Source organism: Carlito syrichta, unplaced genomic scaffold, assembly GCF_000164805.1.
Source record: "Carlito syrichta isolate Samal-C Ts95f unplaced genomic scaffold, Tarsius_syrichta-2.0.1 Scaffold288950, whole genome shotgun sequence".
Lineage (NCBI taxonomy): Eukaryota > Metazoa > Chordata > Mammalia > Primates > Tarsiidae > Carlito > Carlito syrichta.
In genome coordinates this window covers 172,723-195,221 of record NW_007233046.1, presented here as the reverse complement: position 1 = coordinate 195,221, position 22,499 = coordinate 172,723, and the positions used below count along the sequence as shown (strand labels likewise).

Genomic DNA, 22,499 nt, shown 5'->3' with positions numbered 1-22,499 from the left:
TTTACTTGGTGTTGTCATTTTAAAGTAATAATATAAGCCAGGATTGGTGGCTCGTGCCTGTGTTCCCAGCACTTTGGGAGGCCGAGGTAGGAAGATTGCTTGAGCTAAGGAGCTTGAGGCCAGCCCAGGCAACACCGGCGAGACCCTTGTCGCTACAAAAAGTAAAAATATTTTCCAGGTGTGGTGTTGTGTGTCTGTAGTCCCAGCTGCTCGGGAGGCTGAGGCAGGAAGATTACTTGAGCCTAGGAGTTAGAGGCAGTAGTGAGCTTTGATTGTACTGCTGCATTCAGCCTGGGTGATGAAATGAAAACCCGATTCAAGAAATAAAAGATAATAAAGTAATACTCTTACTTCAAGAGCACAGAGTCAAGAGGGGCTAAATAAATGTTCCTTTTCTTCCCATTATTCCCCACAAGACAACTTAATATGTTGTGATCTTACATCAAGTGAGAAACTTAATAGTTGAAATACATATACTGTAGTGTGTGAATGTAGATAAAGGGTAATCAGAATAACAGCCACATTAACTACACTTACTTTAAGGTATTGAGTTAAGTGCTTTTCACGTGTTACTCTTTTTTGATCATAAAGACAGTTTTTATGACTATAATCCCAGCACTTTGGAAGACGGAGGCAAGAGGATTGCCTGAGTCTAGGTGTTTGAGACCAACCTGGGCAACTTGGCGAGACCTCATCTCTACAATAAATAAAAAAAATTAGCTGGATGTGGGGACATGTGCCTGTAATTCCAGCTACTTGGAAGGCTGAGGTGGAAGGATCACCTGAGCCCAGCAGGTTGAGCCTGCAGTGGCGGTGAGCGTGCCACTGCATTCTGGCCTGGGCGACATTGACTCCTACTGGGGGGGAGGGGAATTTTATACTGAGTAGTATTATGTATCTTTTAAATAATAAGCAAACTGACATTGATATGAAGTTAAGTAACTTGCCAAGGGTCACATTGCTAGCAATGTTTTAGCTAGAATGCAAATTCTGGGCCATTAGATTCCAAGCCTTTGATTTTAACTAACAGGGCAAATAGCATTTATTATTAAACTTCCTCAAGTTATAGAACCAACTATTTAGGATTAAATAAGAATCATGAGAGCTGGAAAAGTAAGGCTTAAATGAGGATATGTGCTGGGTGCAGTATTCCTAGCAATTCTGGGAGACTGAGGCCAAAAGGATTACCTGAGCTCAGGGGTTCGAGACTAGCCTGGGCAACTTGATGAGGCCTTGTCTCTACAGTAAATTTAAAAATTAGCTGAGTGTGGTGGTGCACGCATGTGGTTCCAGCTACTTGGAAGGCTGTGGAGGAAGGATCACCTGAGCCCAGCAGGTCAAGGCTGCCATGGCTGTGAGTATGCCACTGCACTCCATTCCTGGATGACAGTGATACTTCGACTCAAAAAAAAAAAAAGAAAAACACACACACCAAAGTTTTAAAAATATAAAAATGGCTTCAGTTTTTTACAGTTTTGGGCTGCAGGCATTTTGAACTAATTGAACATCATGAAATGCAAAAACTCTGCAAAGTGGTAGAGTAACCAAGCTTGGACCGTTTTATTGGTTGAATGGCTAACTGCTACTTTTAGGCAAAGCACAGGATCATGTTCAAGGTGCATTTTTAATAATAAACTAGAGGTAACCAGGTACTGGCATCAGGACTGTTTCTTCGGGTATCACTGGGTTCACAGTCATTTCTTCCATAGCATCTCTAGGTTGGATTTCTTGTTTGACATCATTTTTATCCAGAGCAATCTGTTTCACATTCTGCTGCCAGGCTCTTGACAGTCGTTTGAAGACTAGGATTAAGAGAAGAGAGAGAATCATAAACTCTAGTTTAATTGTCCTGCCTTGTCTTTGACAGATAGTAAGATCTCATTTATTCTACCAAATAAAGAGTGAAGGCTAAAGACAGGTTATATTATTCCTAAATTTCACATATTTGAGAATAGGTTTTGTTTCTATTTTGTGTCTAGAACTGCTGCTACCTAGGAAACAGTCATAAGATTCCTCTTTATTTGTTAACAGAAGACCAAAACAACAAAATCTAAACCAAAAATAAAACCAAAACTGATCAATCCCTATTGTATCTAGCAGATCCAGGTTAGATGCATAGGCAGAGCCAGTAATATTAATACCTAGAAGAGATCAGGATGAACTCTTCAAAGCCTGCCTTCCTATTATCCTCTTTGGGGATCAGGCCTGGTCTGGGTCCTGTTTCTTAAAAAAATAAATAAAATAATAATTCCCTGTAGTCTGGTTCTCCTTTTTTTTTTTCCTTCTGAAGTGCAGGAAACGTAATTTTTTTTTTTTTTTTTTTTGAGTTGGAGTCTCAATTTGCTGGAGTGCAGCAGCACTCTCACGGCCACCCCAGCATCCATCTGCTAAGCTCCAACAATCCTTCTCCTTCAACCTTCCAAGTAGCCGGAACTACAGGCATGCACTACCACGCCTGGCTAATTTTTTATTTATTGTAGAGACGAGGTCTCTCCAAGTTGCCTGGGCTGGTCTTGAACCCCTGGGCTCAGGCAATCCTCTCGCCTCAGCCTCCCAGAGTGCTGGGTTTACAGGCTTGAGCCACCGCTCCTGGCCAATCTTTCTTTCACATAATATTTCTGAGAGTGCAGTAGTCAAGGCTGATTAGTCATTTTTACTGTGTGATTGCTTAGTTTTTATTTTGTTTTTGAGTCAGGGTCTCCATTCTTGAGGGCAGTGGCATGATCATGGCCCATTGCAACCTCGAGGTCCTGGGCTTGGGCGATCCTCTTGCCTCAATCTCCTGAGTAGCTGTGTGCTGCCACACCCAGCTAATTTTTTGATTTATTGTAGAGACAAGTTCTCGCCGTGTTGCCCAGGCTGGTCTCAAACCTGCAGGCTCAGGCAATTCTCTCACCTCTGCTTCCCAAAGTGCTGGGTTTACAGGCGTGAACCACCACACCCAGCCTTGAATACCTTTTTTGGGATACAAATTGTGTGTCTTTACTCTCATTTGTGATGTATTCATTTTATTCGTGAGATCTTTTATTATATAGAAATTTTAAATTCTGTTTTCTGATTTTTTTATACAAATATATATCTGTAGATTTGATTTTAGATACTCTATCAATTTTGTCTCTCAGGGTAGACAGGACATTTTGATTTATAGACACCACAAGCACCTAATTTATGGTCAACTTTTCTATTTCAATAATAAAAAAGAAATGTGACTTTAAGTATGAAAACCAAAAGTATCTGATGCCTTGCGTCATCAATTTTATGATTTGATGGGATTTATAATTATTAGTTTTTCTGAGTAAACATTAATAGCTACCAAAATGTTTCAAAATACTTTGTCAGTTTTTTTTTTTTTTTTTTTTTGAGTCAGGGTCTCACTCTGTTGCCCAGGCTAAAGTGCAGTGGCACCATCATAGTTCACTGCAGCCTTGACCTTCTGGGGATAGGCAGTCCTCCCACCTCAGTTTCCCCAGTAGCAGGGACTACAGGTACATGCTACCATGCCTCGCTAGTTTTTTTGTTTTGTTTCATTTAGAGATGAGGTCTTTCTGTGTTGCTAAAAATTCTTTGTTGCCTGGATAAGATTCATTTGAATCTAGAAGATCGTCAAATAAGGAAGTCAGATTGAAGTACTGATGATCTGAGAGATAAGAGATAAAGTTTGGCTCAGCCTGTAATCCCGCGCCTTTGGGAGGCTGAGGTGAGTGGATTGCCTGAGCCCACGGGTTCGAGACCCGCCTGGGCAGCGAGATCTCATCTCTACAATAAATCAAAAAATCAGCTGGGCGTGGTAGCGCATGCCTGTAATTCCGGCTACTTGGAAGGCTGAGGCGGAAGGATCACTGGAGCCTAGCAAGTCAAGGCTGCGGTGGCCGGAAGCGGCCACTGCACTCCAGTCTGGGCGACAGAGTGAGACTACAACTCAAAAAAAAAAAAAGAGATAAAGTTTATTGTTCAAACTGCTAGATATGTCTAGTATGCAGTTAAAATATAATCTGAAATTCAGGAGAGGAGTTAGTGCTAGAGATGTATACTTAAAAATCATTAAGTCCAGTTGGGTGTGGTGGCTCATGCCTGTAATCCCAGTACTTTGGGAGGTGGAGGAGAGAGGATTGCCTGAACCCAGTACTTTGGGAGGTGGAGGAGAGAGGATTGCCTGAGACCAGCCTGGGCAACTTTGCAAGACCTCGTCTCTATAATAAATCAAAAAGTTAGTCAAGCATGGTGGTGCATGCCTGTGGTTCCAGCTACTTGGAAGGATAAGGGGGAAGGATTGCCTGAGCCTGTAGGTTGAGGGTGTGGTGGCCCTGAGCATGCCACCACACTCCAGCCTGGGTGACACAGTGAGACTCCAACTCAAAAATCAACAACAACAAAAAAAACACTTTGAGTCCAGAAGATATTGTTGAAACCTAGATAATAAATGTATTATTCTTCAAAGAGGAGCACAGAAAAAGGACATACAGAGATGTAGAGTGCTGTAGCTACATTTAGGAGTCAAAAGAAATCAGCTGAGGAGACAGATGTTAGATCCTTTACCTGTCATTAATAATGTCATGGCTCAGCCTATAATCCCATGCTTTGGGAGGACGAGGTGAGTGAGTTGCCTGAGCCTGCAGGTTCGAGACCTGCCTGGGCAACTTGGCGAGACCTCATCCCTACAATAAATCAAAAATTAGCCGGGCGTGGTAGCGCGCACCTGTAGTTCCAGCCACTAGAAAGGCTGAGGCGGAAGGATCGCCGGAGCCCAGCAGGTTGAGGCTGCGATGGCCGGGAGTGGCCACTGCACTCCAGTCTGGGCGACAGAGTGAGACTCCAACTCAAAACAAAACAGAACAAAACAATGTCATGAGATACATGGTAGTTTTCTAATTTTACAGTTGGGTAAAAGATGAATTCACATAATATTGAATAGCTAATAGATGGTAAGCACTGTTATTTGAGACCAGGTCTTTACTACTCCAGAATCTGTATTCATCCATTACATGTCTCTGCTTATAAACAATAGGGGAGCAGTCACTAAGGATGAAGTAGTCTTGGTGTGAAATGAATTTTTAGGGTGTTTGAAGGCTTGTGAGTGGTGCCTGGATTTGCCAGTTCTGTTGTTATTGGTCTTATGGATGAAAACCTTTGCTGTAGTAGGAGGATGGAAGGTAATGGAGTTCAGTCACTCCAGGATACCATTTTGTGAGGTTTAGTGGTACAACGTAAGATACAGAAGAGGAGCTTGAAGGGCTTTACTACTTTTTTGTTTGCTTAGGGTTGGGGATGCAGAAAGTTCTAAATAAATTTTGCATTAGAAAATGAGAAGCCAGCCAAGAACAGGGAATTAAACAGGACCCATATTGAAAGTGTAATGTCCCTTCATTCTAGTAATACAGTATGAAAGGCAGTAATAAAGATATTATAAAGATATTATATTATAAAGATAAATAATTTTTATTAAAAAGAAGAATGATGTTGGGATGATTGTATTTGAAAATCCTCTTGGCAGGTACCTCCTAAGAAAGCTTGTTTTAGTGCCCCACAATTTTATAATAAAAAATATGTTTAAAAAATAATAAAAAAAAAAAAAAAGAAGAAAGCTTGTTTTAGATGTTTGGGGTTGGAGTCTTGAGGAAAACCAAAAAAGACAATAGAATGAGGGTGTGTCCTGTTCAAATAATTAGCTTTAGAATGGCTAATAGAGTGCATAACGAGTGTTTTAGATTAATGATAATTTATAAGGTGTGAAGAACATTTTCTTTTTAATTAGTCACTTTTATTTTGGTAGAGAAGACGTCTTGCTTTGCTGCCTAGGCTGGAGTATAGTGGTGCAATTGTAGCTCCCTGCAGCCTTAAACTCTTGGCCTCAAGTGATCCTCCTGCCTCAGCCTCCTGAGTATCTGGTGCTAACAGATGTGTGTCACCACTCCTGGCTAATTTTTAAAATCTTTTTGTAGAGACAGGAATCTCACTATGTTGCCTAGACTGGTTGTCAGTCTTGAACTCCTGGCCTTAAATGATCCTCCTGCCTAACCTCCCAAAGTTCTAGGATTATAAGCACGAGTCTAGTGAGTCACTTTGAAATACATTTGTTTTGGCCTGGCTTGGTGGCTCAGCCTGTTATCCCAGCACTTTGGGAGACTGAGGTGAGTGAGTTGCCTGAGCTGGTGGGTTCAAGACTAGCCGGGGCAGCTTGGTGAGACCTCATCTCTACAATAAATTAAAAAAATTAGCTGGGTGTGGTAGTGTGCACCTGTAGTTCCAGCAACCTGGAAGGCTGAGGTGGAAGGATCTCCTGAGCCCAGCAAGTCAGTGCTGGGGTGGCTGTGAGCCTGACAGTACACTCCAGCCTGGGTGACAGAGTGAGACTCCAACTCAAAAAAAAAAGAGAAGAAATACATTGTTTTATAGAACAGCTACTATAATCCTGAAAATAAGTTTCTTAAAAGTTATTACTAGATGAAACTTCTCTGAGACAGTTGTAATTTGGGCACAAGGAAAGTATACTATGCCTCACATTATTTTGATTACCATTTTGTAGTAGAGCACAATTAAATACAATATCATTCATTACGTACATATACTTTTCTTGTGTTAGTGAAGTACTGTATCTTGTTTCTTTTTCCATTACGATATATGCTTTATAGATGATTACTATACCCATGATTAATACAAACATAAAAATCACTCTGTATTCTCTTGTTTACTGTTAAGCAGAAATCAAAGAACATTCGGCAGAAGAGGATGCTGAAGCAGAAGTAGATAACAGCAAACAACCTGTTCCCGCTCTTCAGCGATCTGTGTCTGAGGAATCTGCACACTCCCTGGTCTCTGTTGGTGTAGAAGCCAAAATCAGGTTAGAGAATGAATGTGTTTGGATTGGTTGTTAGGGACAGGAAAAAGGCAGTGAATTGACTAAGAGGTAATTCAGGGAGTACGAGTTTGGGATGTAAATCTGGATGGAATGTTATCATTTAATTGCTGTAAATTTGAGGCTGATACCTCTGTGTATAATTGGGGTGAGTATTTCTGTGGGCCTACATGCTTGTAGAGCAGGGCAGTACACTAGGGTTTTGCTCTAGTCACCCCAGGACAGTACACAATATTAATAGTACGTTATTCTTGGCAAAAGGAATTACTATGAGGACATTGTAACCTATCAGTGTATAATTCAGCTTTGGAATCTTGTGGTTTTCAGACCCTATTTGAAAGACATGAATAAAACTATTGAATTATCAATTGAATGTTTCCATCTTCTTGGAATGTTTTCTTCTGGCTTTAGGTATACCTCCCCATTTTGTCTTTCCCTGGTTGCTGTGGAGACTCTCTACCTTTATAATGTTAGAGTCCTAAGGGCTGAGTCCTCAGATATCTTATCTACTTTTTGTCTGTGTTTACTCCCTGGGAAACAAAGTTCATTCATTCTGAAAACTGTAATCCCTCTGTTTGTCCTTAGGAGTCTCACATGAATGTTTGCATCGCTCTTTGCCTGAACTCCAGACTTTCATGTCTGCCTGTCTGCTTGACATCTCCATGTGAAAGCATACTGGACTCCTCACTCTGAACATGCCTCAAACCACTCTTCTTGTTTTTTTTTGAGTTGGAGTCTCATTCTGTTGCCTGCGCTGGAGTGCAGTGGCACGCTCATGGTCGCCACAGCTTGACCTGCTGGACTCAGGCAATCCTTCTGCCTCAGCCTTCCAAGTAGCTGGAACTACAGGCTGGCGCCACCACACTCAGCAAATTTTTTGATTTATTGTAGAGATAAGGTCTCACCAAGTTGCCCAGGCTGGTCTTGAACCCCTGAGCTCAGGCAATCCTCTCTCCTCCTCCTCCCAAAGTGCTGAGATTACAGGCTTGAGCCACCACGCCCGATCCTCAAACTGTCTTGATTCTGCGTCTGTCCCTGCCCCAGTTCTGCTTCTCCCCAGGATTTCCCCATTTCAATAAATAATACCAATATTTACTCAGTAGTTTAGACCAAAAACTTTGAAGTTAATCCCTGCTTTCTAACTTTGTTATATCTCACAGCTCAACATCAGAAGAGAATCCAAATAAGTTCTTACCATCTTAACTTGCCTACTATCTTGGATTTTTTTTTTAAACACTTAGAAACAATTAATTTTGAGACATGGTCTTGCTGTGGTACTCTGGCTGGTCTCAATCTACTGGCCTCAAATCATCCTCCTGCCCCAGCCTTCCAAAGTGTTTTAGGCTGGCTCACTCGCGTGTGTTCTCTCTCCCTCACCGCCCCCCACCCTCCCACCCCCATCACCCAGGCTGCAGTACAGTGGCACATGACCACCCTAGCCTCGACCTGCTGGGCTCAGACAATTCTTCTGCCTCACCCTTCCATGCAGCTGGAACCACAGGCACACACCACTAATTTTTTGATTTATTGTAGAGATGAACCTTCCCAAGTTGCCCAGGCTTGTCTTGAAGCCCTGGGCTCAGGCAGTCCCCTTGCCTTGGCCTCCCAAAGTGCTGGGATTGCAGGTGTGAGCCACCGCTCCCAGCTCTGCCTATTCTTGGTTCAAACCACTGTTGTCCTTAAGAGGCCTTTTGATTAGTCTTCCTGTTTCTTCTCTTTACCTTTCCACAGTCCAGTTTGTTCATAGTACAGTGACTAAAATTATCATTCTAATAATGATAATCAGGTCTCCCTTCCATACTGTCTTTAATTAAATTAAATATTTTTGAGTTATAATTTCAAGTACTTACCATATCTATTAGGCATGATCTGATCTGGTTCTGGCTGTCTCTCTCATTTCATTTGTCACTGACTGTGCTCTTACCACTTTGGCTTCACTGCTTTTACACATGCTGATCAGGTTTCTGAGTGCCTTTGCCCTTGCCCTGCTCCCTGTTACCCGGCTTACCTCCTCAGGGAGGTCTCATCATCTGCTGGTAATACTGAGTTCCTTGGAAGGGTGGTGTCTAACTTGGTTTCAGTCAGCTCAGGAAAAAGAGCACACATGTGAAGTGAGGTAAAGAATATACAGGTGTGTGTTATGCTGTAGTCTTTTTCTCCTCCATGTTTTTTGGGAGATTTGAACATTTTCAAAATAAAAGAATAGGATAGAAAATAAAACAGCAGCCTCCGCCATATTTTACACAGTAATACTGCTTTGTTTTTGGTGGCATTTATTATTTCTTGACAGTTTGTTTGATGATTTGTCTCCTTGACTGTCCTGTGAGATCTGTGAAGGCAGGTACTTAGTCATCCAGCTTTATTCAATATTCTGTCTTCCCCCACCTAATAGTCCCTGATGAAGATTAGGTCTGCTTCTGGAACCCATTATAGTTCTGTCACTGACTGTGCTCTCAAGTCTTAACTTCCTTGCCTGGTTGTTCTGCAGAACTTAACAACAGGCTATGTCTGACTAACTTATCTTTGTGTTTCCTGTGTCTAGCATGGTAATTGTCGCTTTGCTGGTCTTCACCAAATACTTGAAGAAATAATGAAAGTTAAAAACTATTCATTAATTTATGAAAATTTCATCTATAATAATCATAGCCTTTCAAACTAGTAGAAGAAAATAGATCACTCTATAGCTGGCTGTCCATTTAAAAAATAAAGTTAGATTGATACTCGCACCATACAGAAAAATAACTTTGAAGTGGATTAATAAAAAATAAATTGTTATTTATTTATTCTGGACTGTACTACTGTCATCTTCCTTAGACAGGAAAGAGCAAATGTACACCCGAATGCCAGCATACTGACTTTTAGTCCAGGCTTTACCACTTTTTGACCTTTATTTATTTATTCATTTTTATCTCCCTTTCTCCAACTTCATTAAAATAGAATGAGTAGGTTGAATTCAATGAATTAAGTTCAATATTAAAAATGTTCTGGAATAATTTACAAGTAACTTATTATGATTAATAGGATTTTAGCAAGATTGCCAAGTACAAAATCGAAACAAAAATCACTTGTGTTTTATATATCAGGAACAGAGGTAAGCAGTACTTTTTAGAAAATTATTTTCTGAAAATATCAACATCATATGACTAGGATTATATGCAAAAATGTGAGTGAGACCCTTATGGAGAAAATCATAAAACTTTTTGGAACGATAGTAAAGAATACTAACATCATAGAAATAGAAGTACTGTAGAAAATTCAGTCTTTCTCAATTGATACGTGAAATCATGAAAATTCTGGCTGATTATGGTATTATATGGTAATTCTAGTTTTACTTTTCTTAAAAACTTCCATACTATTTTCCATAATGGCTATACAAATTTATGCCCTGCAACACTGTACAAGAGTCCCCTTTTCTCTGTGTCCTTCCCAACATTTATCTTTCATCTTTTTGATAATAGCCATTTGAACAGGTGTCAGGTGATAATCATTGTGGCTTTAATTTGCATGCCTAATTAATGGTGCTGAACATTTCTTTATGTACCTGTTGGGCATTTTAATGTGCTCTTGTGAGAAGTGTCTGTTAAGGTCCTTTGCCCATTTTTAAAATCAAGTTATTTGTTTTCTTGCTATTAAGTTGAGACCTCTCTGTCTGTCTCTCTCTCTCTCTCCCCTTCTACGTGTGTGTGTGTGTGTGTGTGTGTGTGTGTGTGTGTATGTGTGTGTGTGTGTGTGTATGTTACATGTTTTAATGTTATATGTTTTTAGATTACGTTATTTAGTCGGTGTCTCTGTCGTCCAGGCTGGAGTGTAGTGGCAAGATCACGGCTTACTGCAGCCTCCATCTCCTGGGCTCAGGGGATCCTTCTGCCTTAGCCTCTTGAGTAGCTGAGACTACAGGCATTGGCTAATTTTTTGATTTTTTAATGTAGAGACAAGGGACTTACTATGTTGCCTAGGCTGGTCTTGAACTCCTGAAATATTTTTGATGTTAACCCTTTATCAGATGTGCTGTTTGCAGATATTTTTTTCTTTTCTGTGGGTTATCTCTTCATTTTGTTTGTTGACTCCTTTGCTGTGCAGAACTTTTTAGTCTGCCATTTCATTTGTCTATTTTTGCTTTTGTTGCCTGTGCATTCAGGGTCAAATTCAAAAAATCATCACCCAGAACAATGTCATGGAACTTCTGCCTGTGTTTTTTTCCAGTAGTTTTATAATTTCAGGTGTTAAGACTTTTAGCCATTTTGTATATGGTGTGAGAGTGGTCCAATTTTATGCCTGTACATGTGGGCATCCAGTTTTTCCCATCACCATTTAGTGAAGAGACTATTCTTTATCTGTTGTGTGTTCTCGACACCTTTGTAAAAAATCCATTGAGGGTAAACATGTGGGTTCATTTCTGTGCTTTCTATCCTGTTCTCTTGATTTGTCTGTTTTTATGCCAATACCATACTGTTTTGATTAAAATTGTTTTGTAATGTCTTCAAATCAGGGAGTGTGAAACTTTCAGCTTTGTTCTTTTTGCTCAAGACTGTTTTGGCTATTGGGGGTCTTTAGTGCTTCCTTATGAATTTGAGTATTGTTTTTTTCTATTTCTGTGAAAATTGACATTGGAATTTTGACAGAGATTGAAATGAATCTGCAGATTATTTTGAGTGGTATGGACATTTTCACAATATTAATTCTTCCAATTCATGAACACAGGATATCTTTTTCTTTTTTTGTGCTTTCTTACATTTTCTAAATCAAGCTGAGCACAGTGGCCAGCACTTTGGGAGGCAGAGACAAGAGGACTGCCTGAACTCAGCAGGTTGAGGCTGTGGTGGCCATGAGCATGCCATTGCACTCCAGCCTGGGCAACAAAGTGAGATTCTGACTAAAAAGAAAAAAAAATCATTAATCAGTGTTTTATAGTTTTCATTGTACCTCATAGTTTTCATTGTACATCATTGTACAGGTATTTTAACTCAGTTAAAATTACATCCAAATATTTAATTTTTTTTGTTTCTGTTGTAAGTGGGATTAATTTCTTAATTTTCTGTAGAGATAGGTTCCTTTTAGTATATAGAAATGCTACTGAATTTTGTATGTTGACTTTGTATCATGCAACTTCACTTAATTTGTTTTGCTTATCAGTTTTGTTTTGTTTTGAGACAGTGTCTTGCTCTGTTATCCAGGCTGGAGTGATACTCACTGAAGCCTCCATCTCCTGGGCTCAAGTGATCCCCCTGCCTCAGCCTCCTGAGTAACTGGGACTACAGGCATGTACCACCATGCCCAGCTAATTTTTATATCTGTTTTATAACTATTTTGTAGAGATGGATTTCACTATGTTGCTCAATCTGGTCTCAAGCTTCTGGGCTCAAGCAGTCCTCCCACCTCAGCCTTCCAAAGTGCTGGGATTACACCATACCTGGCATGTTTATTAGTTTTACCGTTTTTTGATGATGACTTTAGGGTTTTCTGTATATATAAGATCGTATTGTTAGCAAATAGAGACAGTTTCATTTCTTCTTTTCTTATTAGGATGCCTTTTATCCTTTTCTCTTGCCTAATTGCTCTGTGACTTCTAGTACTATATTGAAATGAAGTGGTGAGAGTGAGCATTTATTTATTTTATTTATTGCATGTATAGTTATTTCCCTTCTTCATTCTGTGTCTTGTTTGCATTTTGCATGCTTTGTCCTCAGATTTCTTTTTAAGAGTTTGATTTTGCTTTTGTTGATCTTCTCTATTTTTAGTTGTTTGTCTCACTGATTTTGTTTTACTTGGGTTTTTTAATCTTTTATTAGTGTCCTTGTTTGTTTTGTCCCCAGCTTCTATAATTGAAAGCTTAAATCATTTATATGTAAACTTTAAAATTTACTGTTGGTTTATGTACATGTGTAAGCTCCCTTTCAATTACTACTTTAGCTGCATCCCATAAATTTTTACATTCAATATTCATCATCATTTCATTCTAGATATTTTGATTTCCATTTTAACTGAAAGATTTTTTTGGCAATATGTTTTCTAGTTTCCAGATACGTGGAAAATTTTAAGTTATTTATTTGTTAGACATTTTTTAGTTTTACTGTTATTGTTAGATAGTATTATCTGTATGATATTGGTCATTTGGAATGTATTATGTCTTCCTTTATGGTCTAAAGGAATAGTTTAGTATGCTTGAAAAGTATGTGATCTTGATTGTGGATAGAAGCAAATATAGTATTTCAAGCTTATTTATTATACTCAGATTATTAATAAATAATAATAAGTAATAAACAATGAAGATGTTCCGAATCTGCATAATTTTTTATCTGTTTGATATAGTATTTTCTGAGAAAATTGTTAAAATCTCCCACTGCTGTTGATTTAGTTTTCACTTTACAGTTTTGTTAGTTCAGATAGAGCATCTCTTACCAAGACTGCTTGAGACCAGATATGTTTCAGATTTTAGATTTTTTTCCCCCAGATTTTGGAATATTTGCATATACATAATGAGATGTTTTGGGGATTGGACTCAAGTCTATACATGAAATTAATTTGTATTTTATATATTCCCTGTGTACATGGCCTCAATGTATTTTTATACAATATTTTACAATAACTTTATGTACGAATCAGAGTTTGTATTAAGGACTTATGTGGTGACTGTTCTGCTGTGGCATCATGTTGGCACTTACAAAGTTTTGAATTTTAGAGCTTTTCAGATTAGGGATGCTCTCAAGCTATAGGTACTTGAATCGTTCTGAGGTCTATTTTTATGAGTATATGGTTATGATAGATATTTCTTTTACTACCATCGATCATTTTGTTATCATATAACATCTTTTATCATCTCTGATGCAGTGTTTTCTTTTAGATGTAACTTTCTTTCTTTTTTTTTTTTTTTTGAGTTGGAGTCTCACTCTGTTGCCCAGACTGGAGTGCAGTGGCCGCTCCCGGCCACCGCAGCCTCGACCTGCTGGGCTCTGGCATTCCTTCCGCCTCAGCCTTCTGAGTAGCCGGAATTACAGGCATGCGCTACCACGCCCGGCTGATTTTTTGATTTATTGTAGAGAGGAGGTCTCGCCTGCCCAGGCGGGTCTCGAACCCGCGGGCTCAGGCAATCCACTCACCTCAGCCTCCCAAAGGCGCAGGATTATAGGCTGAGCCACCGAACCCGGCTTAGATGTAACTTTCATTTTGTCTGATAGATCATTGCCACTCAAACTTTGTTTTGGTTCATATTTGCCTGGTGTCTTTTTAACCTCCTTTTCTATCAACATTTTCGTCCTTGGTTTATGTGTCATTTTCCTTTTTATTTTCAACTTTTTTGCATCTGATTGAAACATAAATGAAGCATAAATCTCAAAAATTGTTATGTAATAGTTATATTAAGATTTGGTTTGCCATGTTTTAAAATGTTTTTCAGTCCCTGTATACATGATTTTTCTCGGTTGTGCATGAGAGGTGCTAAATCATCTGTTTCCCCCTTCTATTCAACGCTTCTGCTTCCATTCTCTCCTCACATCCACTAGCCACTTAACCCAGGAATCATTTAAATTCATATTTTTTATCTCTCTTTGTGTGTGGTATACTTTGTGCATAATGAATGTTCCATCAAGTGGTGAAATAAAACTGTCACCACATGTTTTACAGAGCTGTCATGCCGTTGGGTGATTATTAAACTCTACCTTCTTCCCTATCCTTGGGTTTATTTTCTTTATTATTTTTAATACTTTGCTTGTTTTTTACTCATGTTTAAAATAAAATAAAGACTTTTTTTAAACTACATACTAAACATTTTTGATTTGTTTTATATATGCTACTTTTAAAAATCATGCTTGAGGGGAACATAATATCACCAAGGGTACTTGATCCTAAGCTAGGTGAAGTGAGGACCAATGGAAGGCTCAAACTTCACCTGTATGTAGATCACTTATGTACCTAATTCTGACCTGTACCCCACATCCTTAAAAAATAAATAAAATAAAATTAATGCTTGAATTGCAAATGTATAATTATTACTAAACTTACTTGTTCTTATGAATAATAACCAGTCTATAGAACATATATTGGAAGACTTAGCATGCACTGAAGACAGTCTTACAGCACAAGTATCCTATAGTTGTCTGTCACTTAAAATAGTTGAATAAAACTACTTTTTTCCTTCTCTGTCTTCTTCACTTTTCATTTCTACCAGTGAACAGCTCTGCGCTTTTTGTTACTGTGGGGAAAAAAGTTCCTTAGGACAAGGAGACTTAAAACAATTCAGAGTAACACCTGGATTTATCTTGCCATGGAGAAACCAACCTTCTAACAAGAAGGACGCTGATGACAACAGCAATGGAACCCATGAGAAAATACAAAACTTGGCATCACGAAAACAAAGAGGACAGAGAAAGTAAGCAGTTTTGCATTTAAGTTGTTGAAATGAATTGAGACTGTATATAATTTATTTTCACTGTGATGTTTATAAATTTTCAAATAAGATTGTTACTGTTGAACAGTTTCTCATGTTTTCCACACTTACGGGCTACTTATGGCTCATCATTACCACAGTTAACCCAAGAAATAGTCCCTTCCTCACGTTGCTTATTTTTAAAAAGTTTAACTTAGTTGTGTCTTAACGATCCAGTTATCACAAAAGTTAACTTTTGGAAGAAAACTTTAAAGAATGTAGCACAAACTGAGAGGGAGTTTATGGAATTTATAAATGGAAAGAAGATAAAACAGATCAATGAAGTTCTTTCCTTTCTCCAGATATGTTTCTAATTGTAAAAATACAACACAACACAATAACAAATCCAGAATTGGTTTTCACTGTTGATGTCTTTTGTGTATTCATTCATTGGCTCATGCAATCATTTAATTAATTAATTAATTAATTTTCAGAGAATGTTGAGCTGTCCAATAAATTCTCTTTCTGTTTTTTGTTTTGAGTCAGAGTCTCACTCTATCGCCCAGGCTGGAGTGCAGTGGCACGCTCATGGCCTCCACAGCCTCCGCAGCCTCAACAGCCTCGACCTGCTGGGCTCAGGTGGTTCTTCTGCCTCAGCCTTCCAAGTAACTGAACCTATAGGCATGTGCCATCATGCCCGGCTAATTTTTTCATTTATTCTAGAGACGAAGTCTCACCAAGTTGCCCAGGCTGGTCTTGAACCCTTGGATTCAGGCAATCCTCTTGCCTCCCAAAGTACTGGGATTACAGGCTTGAGCCACTGCGCCTGGCTGTAAATTCTTATCATAGTACAGTTGTTTCTATTTATTTCTCCCCCCCCCTTTCTTTCCCCTATCTAAAGTTAAAGAAGATGCTTTTTTTTTTTTAAAAAAGGGAATTTCCTAAGATATTTGTATATTTATATATGTATGTCTTTATTCATGGGCACACTGTAGTTTCCTAAAACTTTTGTCTAATATAGTTTTCAATACTTGTACAGTTGTGTTTAAAGACCATCATAATATGGGGACTTGCCTCTGCTAGTTAAGGGCCTAGAAGTTCTGTAGTTGATGAGAAAGTATAATAATTTAGTGTGCAAGGCTAACAAGCTCAGCCTCTTTGAGGGTGATGATGTAATCATACAAGTGCTTATCTGGCTTACATCCAAATTTAAGTACTGAAGCATTGTTGTGTTGTGTTTACTTGATTGGCTCCTTATTTTGAACTGCTGCCAATGCTTTGAAGACCTGAAGAAGGAAATGAAACAATAACAAAGATAATCTTTTAAAAGAATTTAAGGTGGAATGGTTTAAGGAAGCTTAGAAGTACTGTAATTGGAGAGATGTGATGTTATCAGTTGAGTACTCATATCTTAATAAAATATATAAAAAGTCTAGCAAACTTACAATGTCCATTAGCAATTAGCAAATTTAATGGACTGAACTAGACTATACCATCTATCCTCATAAATCTTATAGTCTCATATATTTTATGCCTTGAATAATGGCAATTATGTAAAATCTTGTCCTGAGAAATAGAATTGACCTTCGTTTACTTATTTTATAAACAAAGTTAATTTTTGTGACAATCTTATGAGCTTAGAAAATTATATAAGACTAGCCTTTTTTTAATGAAATAACTTTAGTGCTTACCAAGTTATTAAATAATGATAACAAGCCAGTTAATTAAGTACACTTAGAAAATTTGGCATTATTTAGGGGTAGGCAGTTAATTGAACTAATTAATGATTTAAAATATTTACAAAATAGTTGCTAATGAAGTATAAATAGCTTGTTAATTTAAAAAAGTTTACAAAGAAGTTTTTAAAAAAGTTTTTCCCTCTTGTTTTCACTGTATATAAGAATATATAATCAAAGATTATTTTCCTCTTTTTTTTGTTTTATAACTTAAGATTTTGTGAGTATGTTTACTTCTTTTGATACTCTTTTCTTAAGCTGGGCTACTGTCATCTTTAGGATTGACATTGGTGTCTTTCTGATATGGTGTATACATACAAGCCAGTCTTAAAACCTGAAAGTCGAATTTGATTAGGCTGCCAGTTAGGAACTGATTAGTAATAAACTGGTTAGTCATTCCATTGCTTTTTAGACCCCTCCACCCCAACAAATGCTAGTGCAAGCAATCTGTTAACACATTAGTATTTATAGACGAACTGTTAGCCTTTTTTCTCCCAATAAAATAACAATGATTAGTAATGGAGAATATATTTGTAGAATTGGAGATTATATTTATAGGAAAGAATTTGTTCTCATTTTACTGTGGGCATTTATAAAAATCAAGAATTGAAGTTAGCATGGCATGCTGAGCCTTTTAAAACAAGTTAATCTATGCATTTCTAATGCTGAACATTAAAAATTACTGGTTATTTTTATATGGTTTGATATTTAAATGTACTTATTGAAATATGTTAATACTTTTTTTCTTTCAATGATTCCAGGTATAAAAAAGTTTAGTACCCTGGTCATTGTGCTGATTTTCTCTTAATAGGAATCATGATAAATATCCAGCATACAGAAGTGCAGTGAGTTATGATCTATATTCAATAGTGATTTAATCCAGAATTATGATCAGGTTAAATACAATGATATTAGGAGAAGATTTAAGTTTTAGTGGTAGTCATCTGGTTTCCCATATTTAATGTTAAACACAATACTCGTCTTTGTTTTCTTAATGATCTTAAATAATACCTAAAGTGTTAGGGCTTGAAGTCTGAAATCTCCCATATGTTGTATATCTTATTCAGTGTTCATTTTTTAGAGTATAGTTTTTGCTGTTATACTGTCTTTCTTATTCCACATGCCTTTAGTAGCTATTTCGCTTTTGCTTTTTTCTTTTGATTTGTGATGTACGGTCTTGATTCAGAGTACTTCGCAACGTCATGCCACACAGTCCAGCTGTTGAGATTTGTTGAGGGGACCATAAGAAAGCTACGGCTGACATGTTCCACTCCTGCCTTTCTTTTCACACTTTATAGTGGGTTTTCATTTTTCCTGAGAAATAACCTTTCTTTAAGGAAAATTAACTGCCACTTATGCTGTGGCAGTTCTCAGTTACAACAAAGCAAATTTAAAACTTGTGATTTGATCAAGTTTTGTTTTATAAGCATTTAAGTAAATCCAAAGGAAATATTCATTTTATATGTTAAAATTTATGATTTCTGACTAGGATGAGAGTCAGTTTTTAAAAAATTATATTAAGGAATGAAAAAATAAATTTACAACTTAATTTTAATACTTTCCTATGGGTTGGAGACTTTTTTCAGTTGTTACTTACATGATATGATATAGCAACCCAGTTTAATATTATACTATGAATAATAATAACAGATGAATTCTAAAAGTTTTATGACGTTAATGCCTAATAATTAAAATTGATTTAACAATATGTTGTATTTAAATTATTATAAAATGAAACAATTTTCTACTTGTTTTCATTTTTACAGCTGTTTTATTTTATTTTATTTTCAGAGAACGATCTCCTCAGCAGAATATAGTCACCTGTGTAAGTGTAAGCACCCAGACAGCTTCAGATGAGCAGGCTGGTAAACTATGGGATGAACTCAGTCTAGTTGGCCTTCCAGATGCCATTGATGTCCAAGCCTTATTTGATCCTACAGGTATGAGCCTGTCTTCAGCAAAACTGCCTCTTGATTCTAGAAGCATTTTAATTTTAGGGCATTATCAATGTACTCAATAGTACCTTTCACCTGGAAATAATTAGGAGTGATATTTAAAAAGTCATTATTAAATATGCCTCAGTAGGTAAAAGAAATGAACTGATTAGGTTTTCCTAAGTCTGCAGGGTACAACACCAGAATGGATACTTTGTATAAATATTTGCATTTCCTCTTCTTTTTTTTTTGCAGTCACCCTTGTGTATATAACAGTGCCATGGAAATCTGACAGTTGAGGAAAGAGAAAAATGTAAAGGGATATGTGAGAATATGGGGTACATGGTAGTCTGGATCTATTTAATGTAGGAATGAAGAACAATAGATCTTAGCCATGTAGATTATCCTACTATAGCAGTGTTGTAACTTACACTCATGATATAGTGCTTTGGGGATTTTAAATAAATCTCTTTCTGTAGTTGAACTGCACATTGATAAGTGCTTCAAGTATGAAGAATTTGAAGATGAAACTGTTATTAATGATTGATGTGTGCTCTCACCAGGTGATAGAGGAAAGTAGAAGATTATATGTAGTCTGTTTTCCATGCATTCCCTTTGTCACCAACAGAGTATTAAGCTGTTGGTTTTATATAAAGATACCAAATAAATATTTTATGTAATATTTAAATAAAATGACTAAAAGCTAATTTTGTTTGTTGAAGAATTAATGACTAATTCAGTCATTCTCAAACTTTTGTGTGCATCAGAATCAACTAGAAGTTTTGTTAAAACAGATTGCAGGGCCCGGTGCACAAGTTTTTGATTCATTATTCAGTTGTGATCTGAGATTCTTTATTTTGAAGAAGTTTCCCAGATTGCTATTTATGCTGTCAGCTTAGGGCCTTGGCTAAAGTTTGAGACAGGCTGCTTTAATAGTGTCACAAATATAGGATGCCATTGTTTATTTACGTATTAAAGTTGATTTTGGAGTTTTATGTCTTTATTTATTAGCTTTAATATTTGCTTATTTGCTTCTATTCATTTTTCCCATTTTAGGCACTTGTTGGGCTCATCACCGTTGTGTGGAGTGGTCACTAGGAGTATACCAGATGGAAGAACCGCTGTTAGTAAACGTGGACAAAGCTGTTGTCTCAGGGAGCACAGAAGTAAGTCGACAAAACAAATATTTAAGCCACAATTTTGTAGCATTTACTTTAGTCAAAGATTTACTTGCAAAAATTATTTATTAAATTATTGCTATAGTGTGCGTAAAAACTCTCAAAATGGGAAATTATTATTTATTTCTGAATAATATGTGCAAACCACTAGAATATAGTATGTTAAATTATTCAATAAACTTAAATCTTTAAAATAAGTTTTTTCTATTTAAGTCAAATTAAAATTTTAGAATTGAAATTTACTAACTATACTTATACATTTATGTGGTTACTCTTTAGGATAAATGACTTAAATAAAGGAGATGATTTGACAAGTCTTTAGCTACAATGTGGACTAACCCTGTGTAATATTTTAAACATTGATTAAAATATTTCTTTTTAGTCAAGTTGGCAGTCCAGTTCTTCTTTATTGCATTATCCCAAAGTAGTATGCATACAGTTTGCCGTTTTTCAGTGCTTTCATTGTGATTTTCGTGCAATTTTCAAATGATCACAAACATTAATGCAACAATTACCTCCCATCTATAGACAGTGAACACTATGAAGTGATATTGTTTGGCTATCTACAAATTCCCTTTGGTTTTTGACTGGTATAGTTGGGGAAATTAGATAGCCCTTTCAAAGTAATACTAAAACTGGAAATTTTGACCATAGAAACTATGTGGGCTTTAATAGATGGAATACAGGTAAAACTGTAGAAACTATATAGGTAAAACTTTCAAAATTTAGTTTCAAGTAATGATTCAACTATTACAACATCAGTTTTACTTTGATTATCAAAATGACCCAATTTATATGGATGGGTAGCTGTCACCTCAAGGATAGTGAAGTCAGATGCTTGTTTTAGAATTTTGAAATTATATGACTGGGTACAGTGGCCCATGACTATTATCCTAGTACTTTGGAAGGCTAAAGTGAGAGGATTGCTTGATGCCATGTGCTTAAGACCAGCCTGGGCAACATACTGTGAGACTCCGTTTCTATTTTTTAATAATGAAAAAAAAGAAAGAAATGAAATTTGACATTATGTTTAAGTGCATATGTCATCAAATTTGAATAATAGAATACTTAATAGTATATTCCTCGTCTGTACATACTTAGAGAGCTGGATTAAAGACAGTGATAGTTCAATGAGAGCCGTATCTTTTATGGACTACTTCAGAAGTAGTTTTGGGTTACTTTGTAATAGTGAAAAGTTTTAAAGGGAAAGCAATGAAATACAAGCTAAAATGAACTTTGTGATGTTGGATTAGAAACAGAAATCAATATAAACTCATAGTGCTTGACACTTCTAAAGACAAGAGTACAGTTAAAGAAAGCTTGCTTCACTCTGTTATTTTTGGAGAGAAAATACAGCTTTTGTTCTTTAAATGCTTACTGATGAATATTTAGTTGGTATTTAGAGATCAAAGTTGTACCATACCTCTGGCAGAGAAAACATAGGGCCTTAGGAGACATTGTATTCCTTTTGAATTTGGCTAGACATTAGTATGAGTGGCCTAAGCAAGTCAAATGCACATAGAGTACTTGGAGTAGGTAGACTGTGAAGAGATTAGAAGGGAATTAGTGGCAGCTTTGTCAAACCTTTACCTCTCTGCTAGATTCAACCACTCAAAACTTGTGTAGTGTCAGTCTTTTATTACTATTTCTGCTGGGTTTTGTGTGTATGTGTATTTTCATTTTTCTTTCTTTCTTTTATTTTATTTTATTTTTTGATTTTTTTGAGTTGGAGGTGTCACTCTGTCTCCCAGGCTAGAATGCAGTGGCAGGATCTCGTGGCCCACAGCCCCGACCTCCTGGGCCAAGGCAATCCTTCTGCCTCAGCCTCCTGAGTAGCTCAGACTATAGGTACATGCCATCATATTGGGATAATTTTTTAATTTTTTTTGTAAGGACAAAGTCTAGTTACGTTTTTCAGGCTGGTCTCAAACCCTGTACTCAAGTAATCCTCCCATCTTGGCCTCCCAGAGTGCTGGGATTACAGGCGTGAGGCACCACACCCAGCATCATTTTTCTGTATTATCAAATAGGACAGAATGGACCAGTTAGGTAGAACTTTGCCCCTAAGAAAGGAAGATTTGTCTCATTGACAAAAATTCAAACGTATACCAACACATTTGTTGGCAAGGCTGGGGGAAAAAGTACTCTCATTCTTTGCTGGTGGGGGATGCAAATTGGTACAAGTCTTCCACAGGTAAATTTGGTGATACCTAATAAACTACATATGGTAAGTACCTTTTTGATCCTTCTAGGAATCTACCCTGAATAGGCCTCTAAGAATACAAAAATATACTGTTAATTGTTATTAATCACAGCATTGTTTATGTTATAAAATATTGAAAATGGATTAAATGCCCACCCATGGGTGAATGGTTGACTAAACTGTCTTACCTCCATACAGTGGTGTACCATGTAGCTGTAAAAACCAGTGAGGAA

General features: G+C 37.1%; 1 protein-coding gene across 2 annotated transcripts in view; it reads left to right on the top strand.

Annotated features, from left to right (window-relative positions):
* The first annotated feature begins 6,702 nt into the window (after positions 1 to 6,702).
* KMT2C (lysine methyltransferase 2C) overlaps positions 6,703 to 22,499 on the top strand; it is a 187,702-nt gene continuing 171,905 nt past the window's right edge. For both annotated transcript variants that reach the window (XM_021710432.1, XM_021710431.1), the window contains exons 1-4: positions 6,703 to 6,838; positions 15,018 to 15,218; positions 18,743 to 18,891; positions 19,942 to 20,051. In XM_021710432.1, coding sequence (XP_021566107.1) covers positions 19,995 to 20,051 — 57 coding nt within the window. In that variant the 5' untranslated portion in view covers positions 6,703 to 6,838; positions 15,018 to 15,218; positions 18,743 to 18,891; positions 19,942 to 19,994. The remainder of the gene's footprint in view (positions 6,839 to 15,017; positions 15,219 to 18,742; positions 18,892 to 19,941; positions 20,052 to 22,499) is intronic.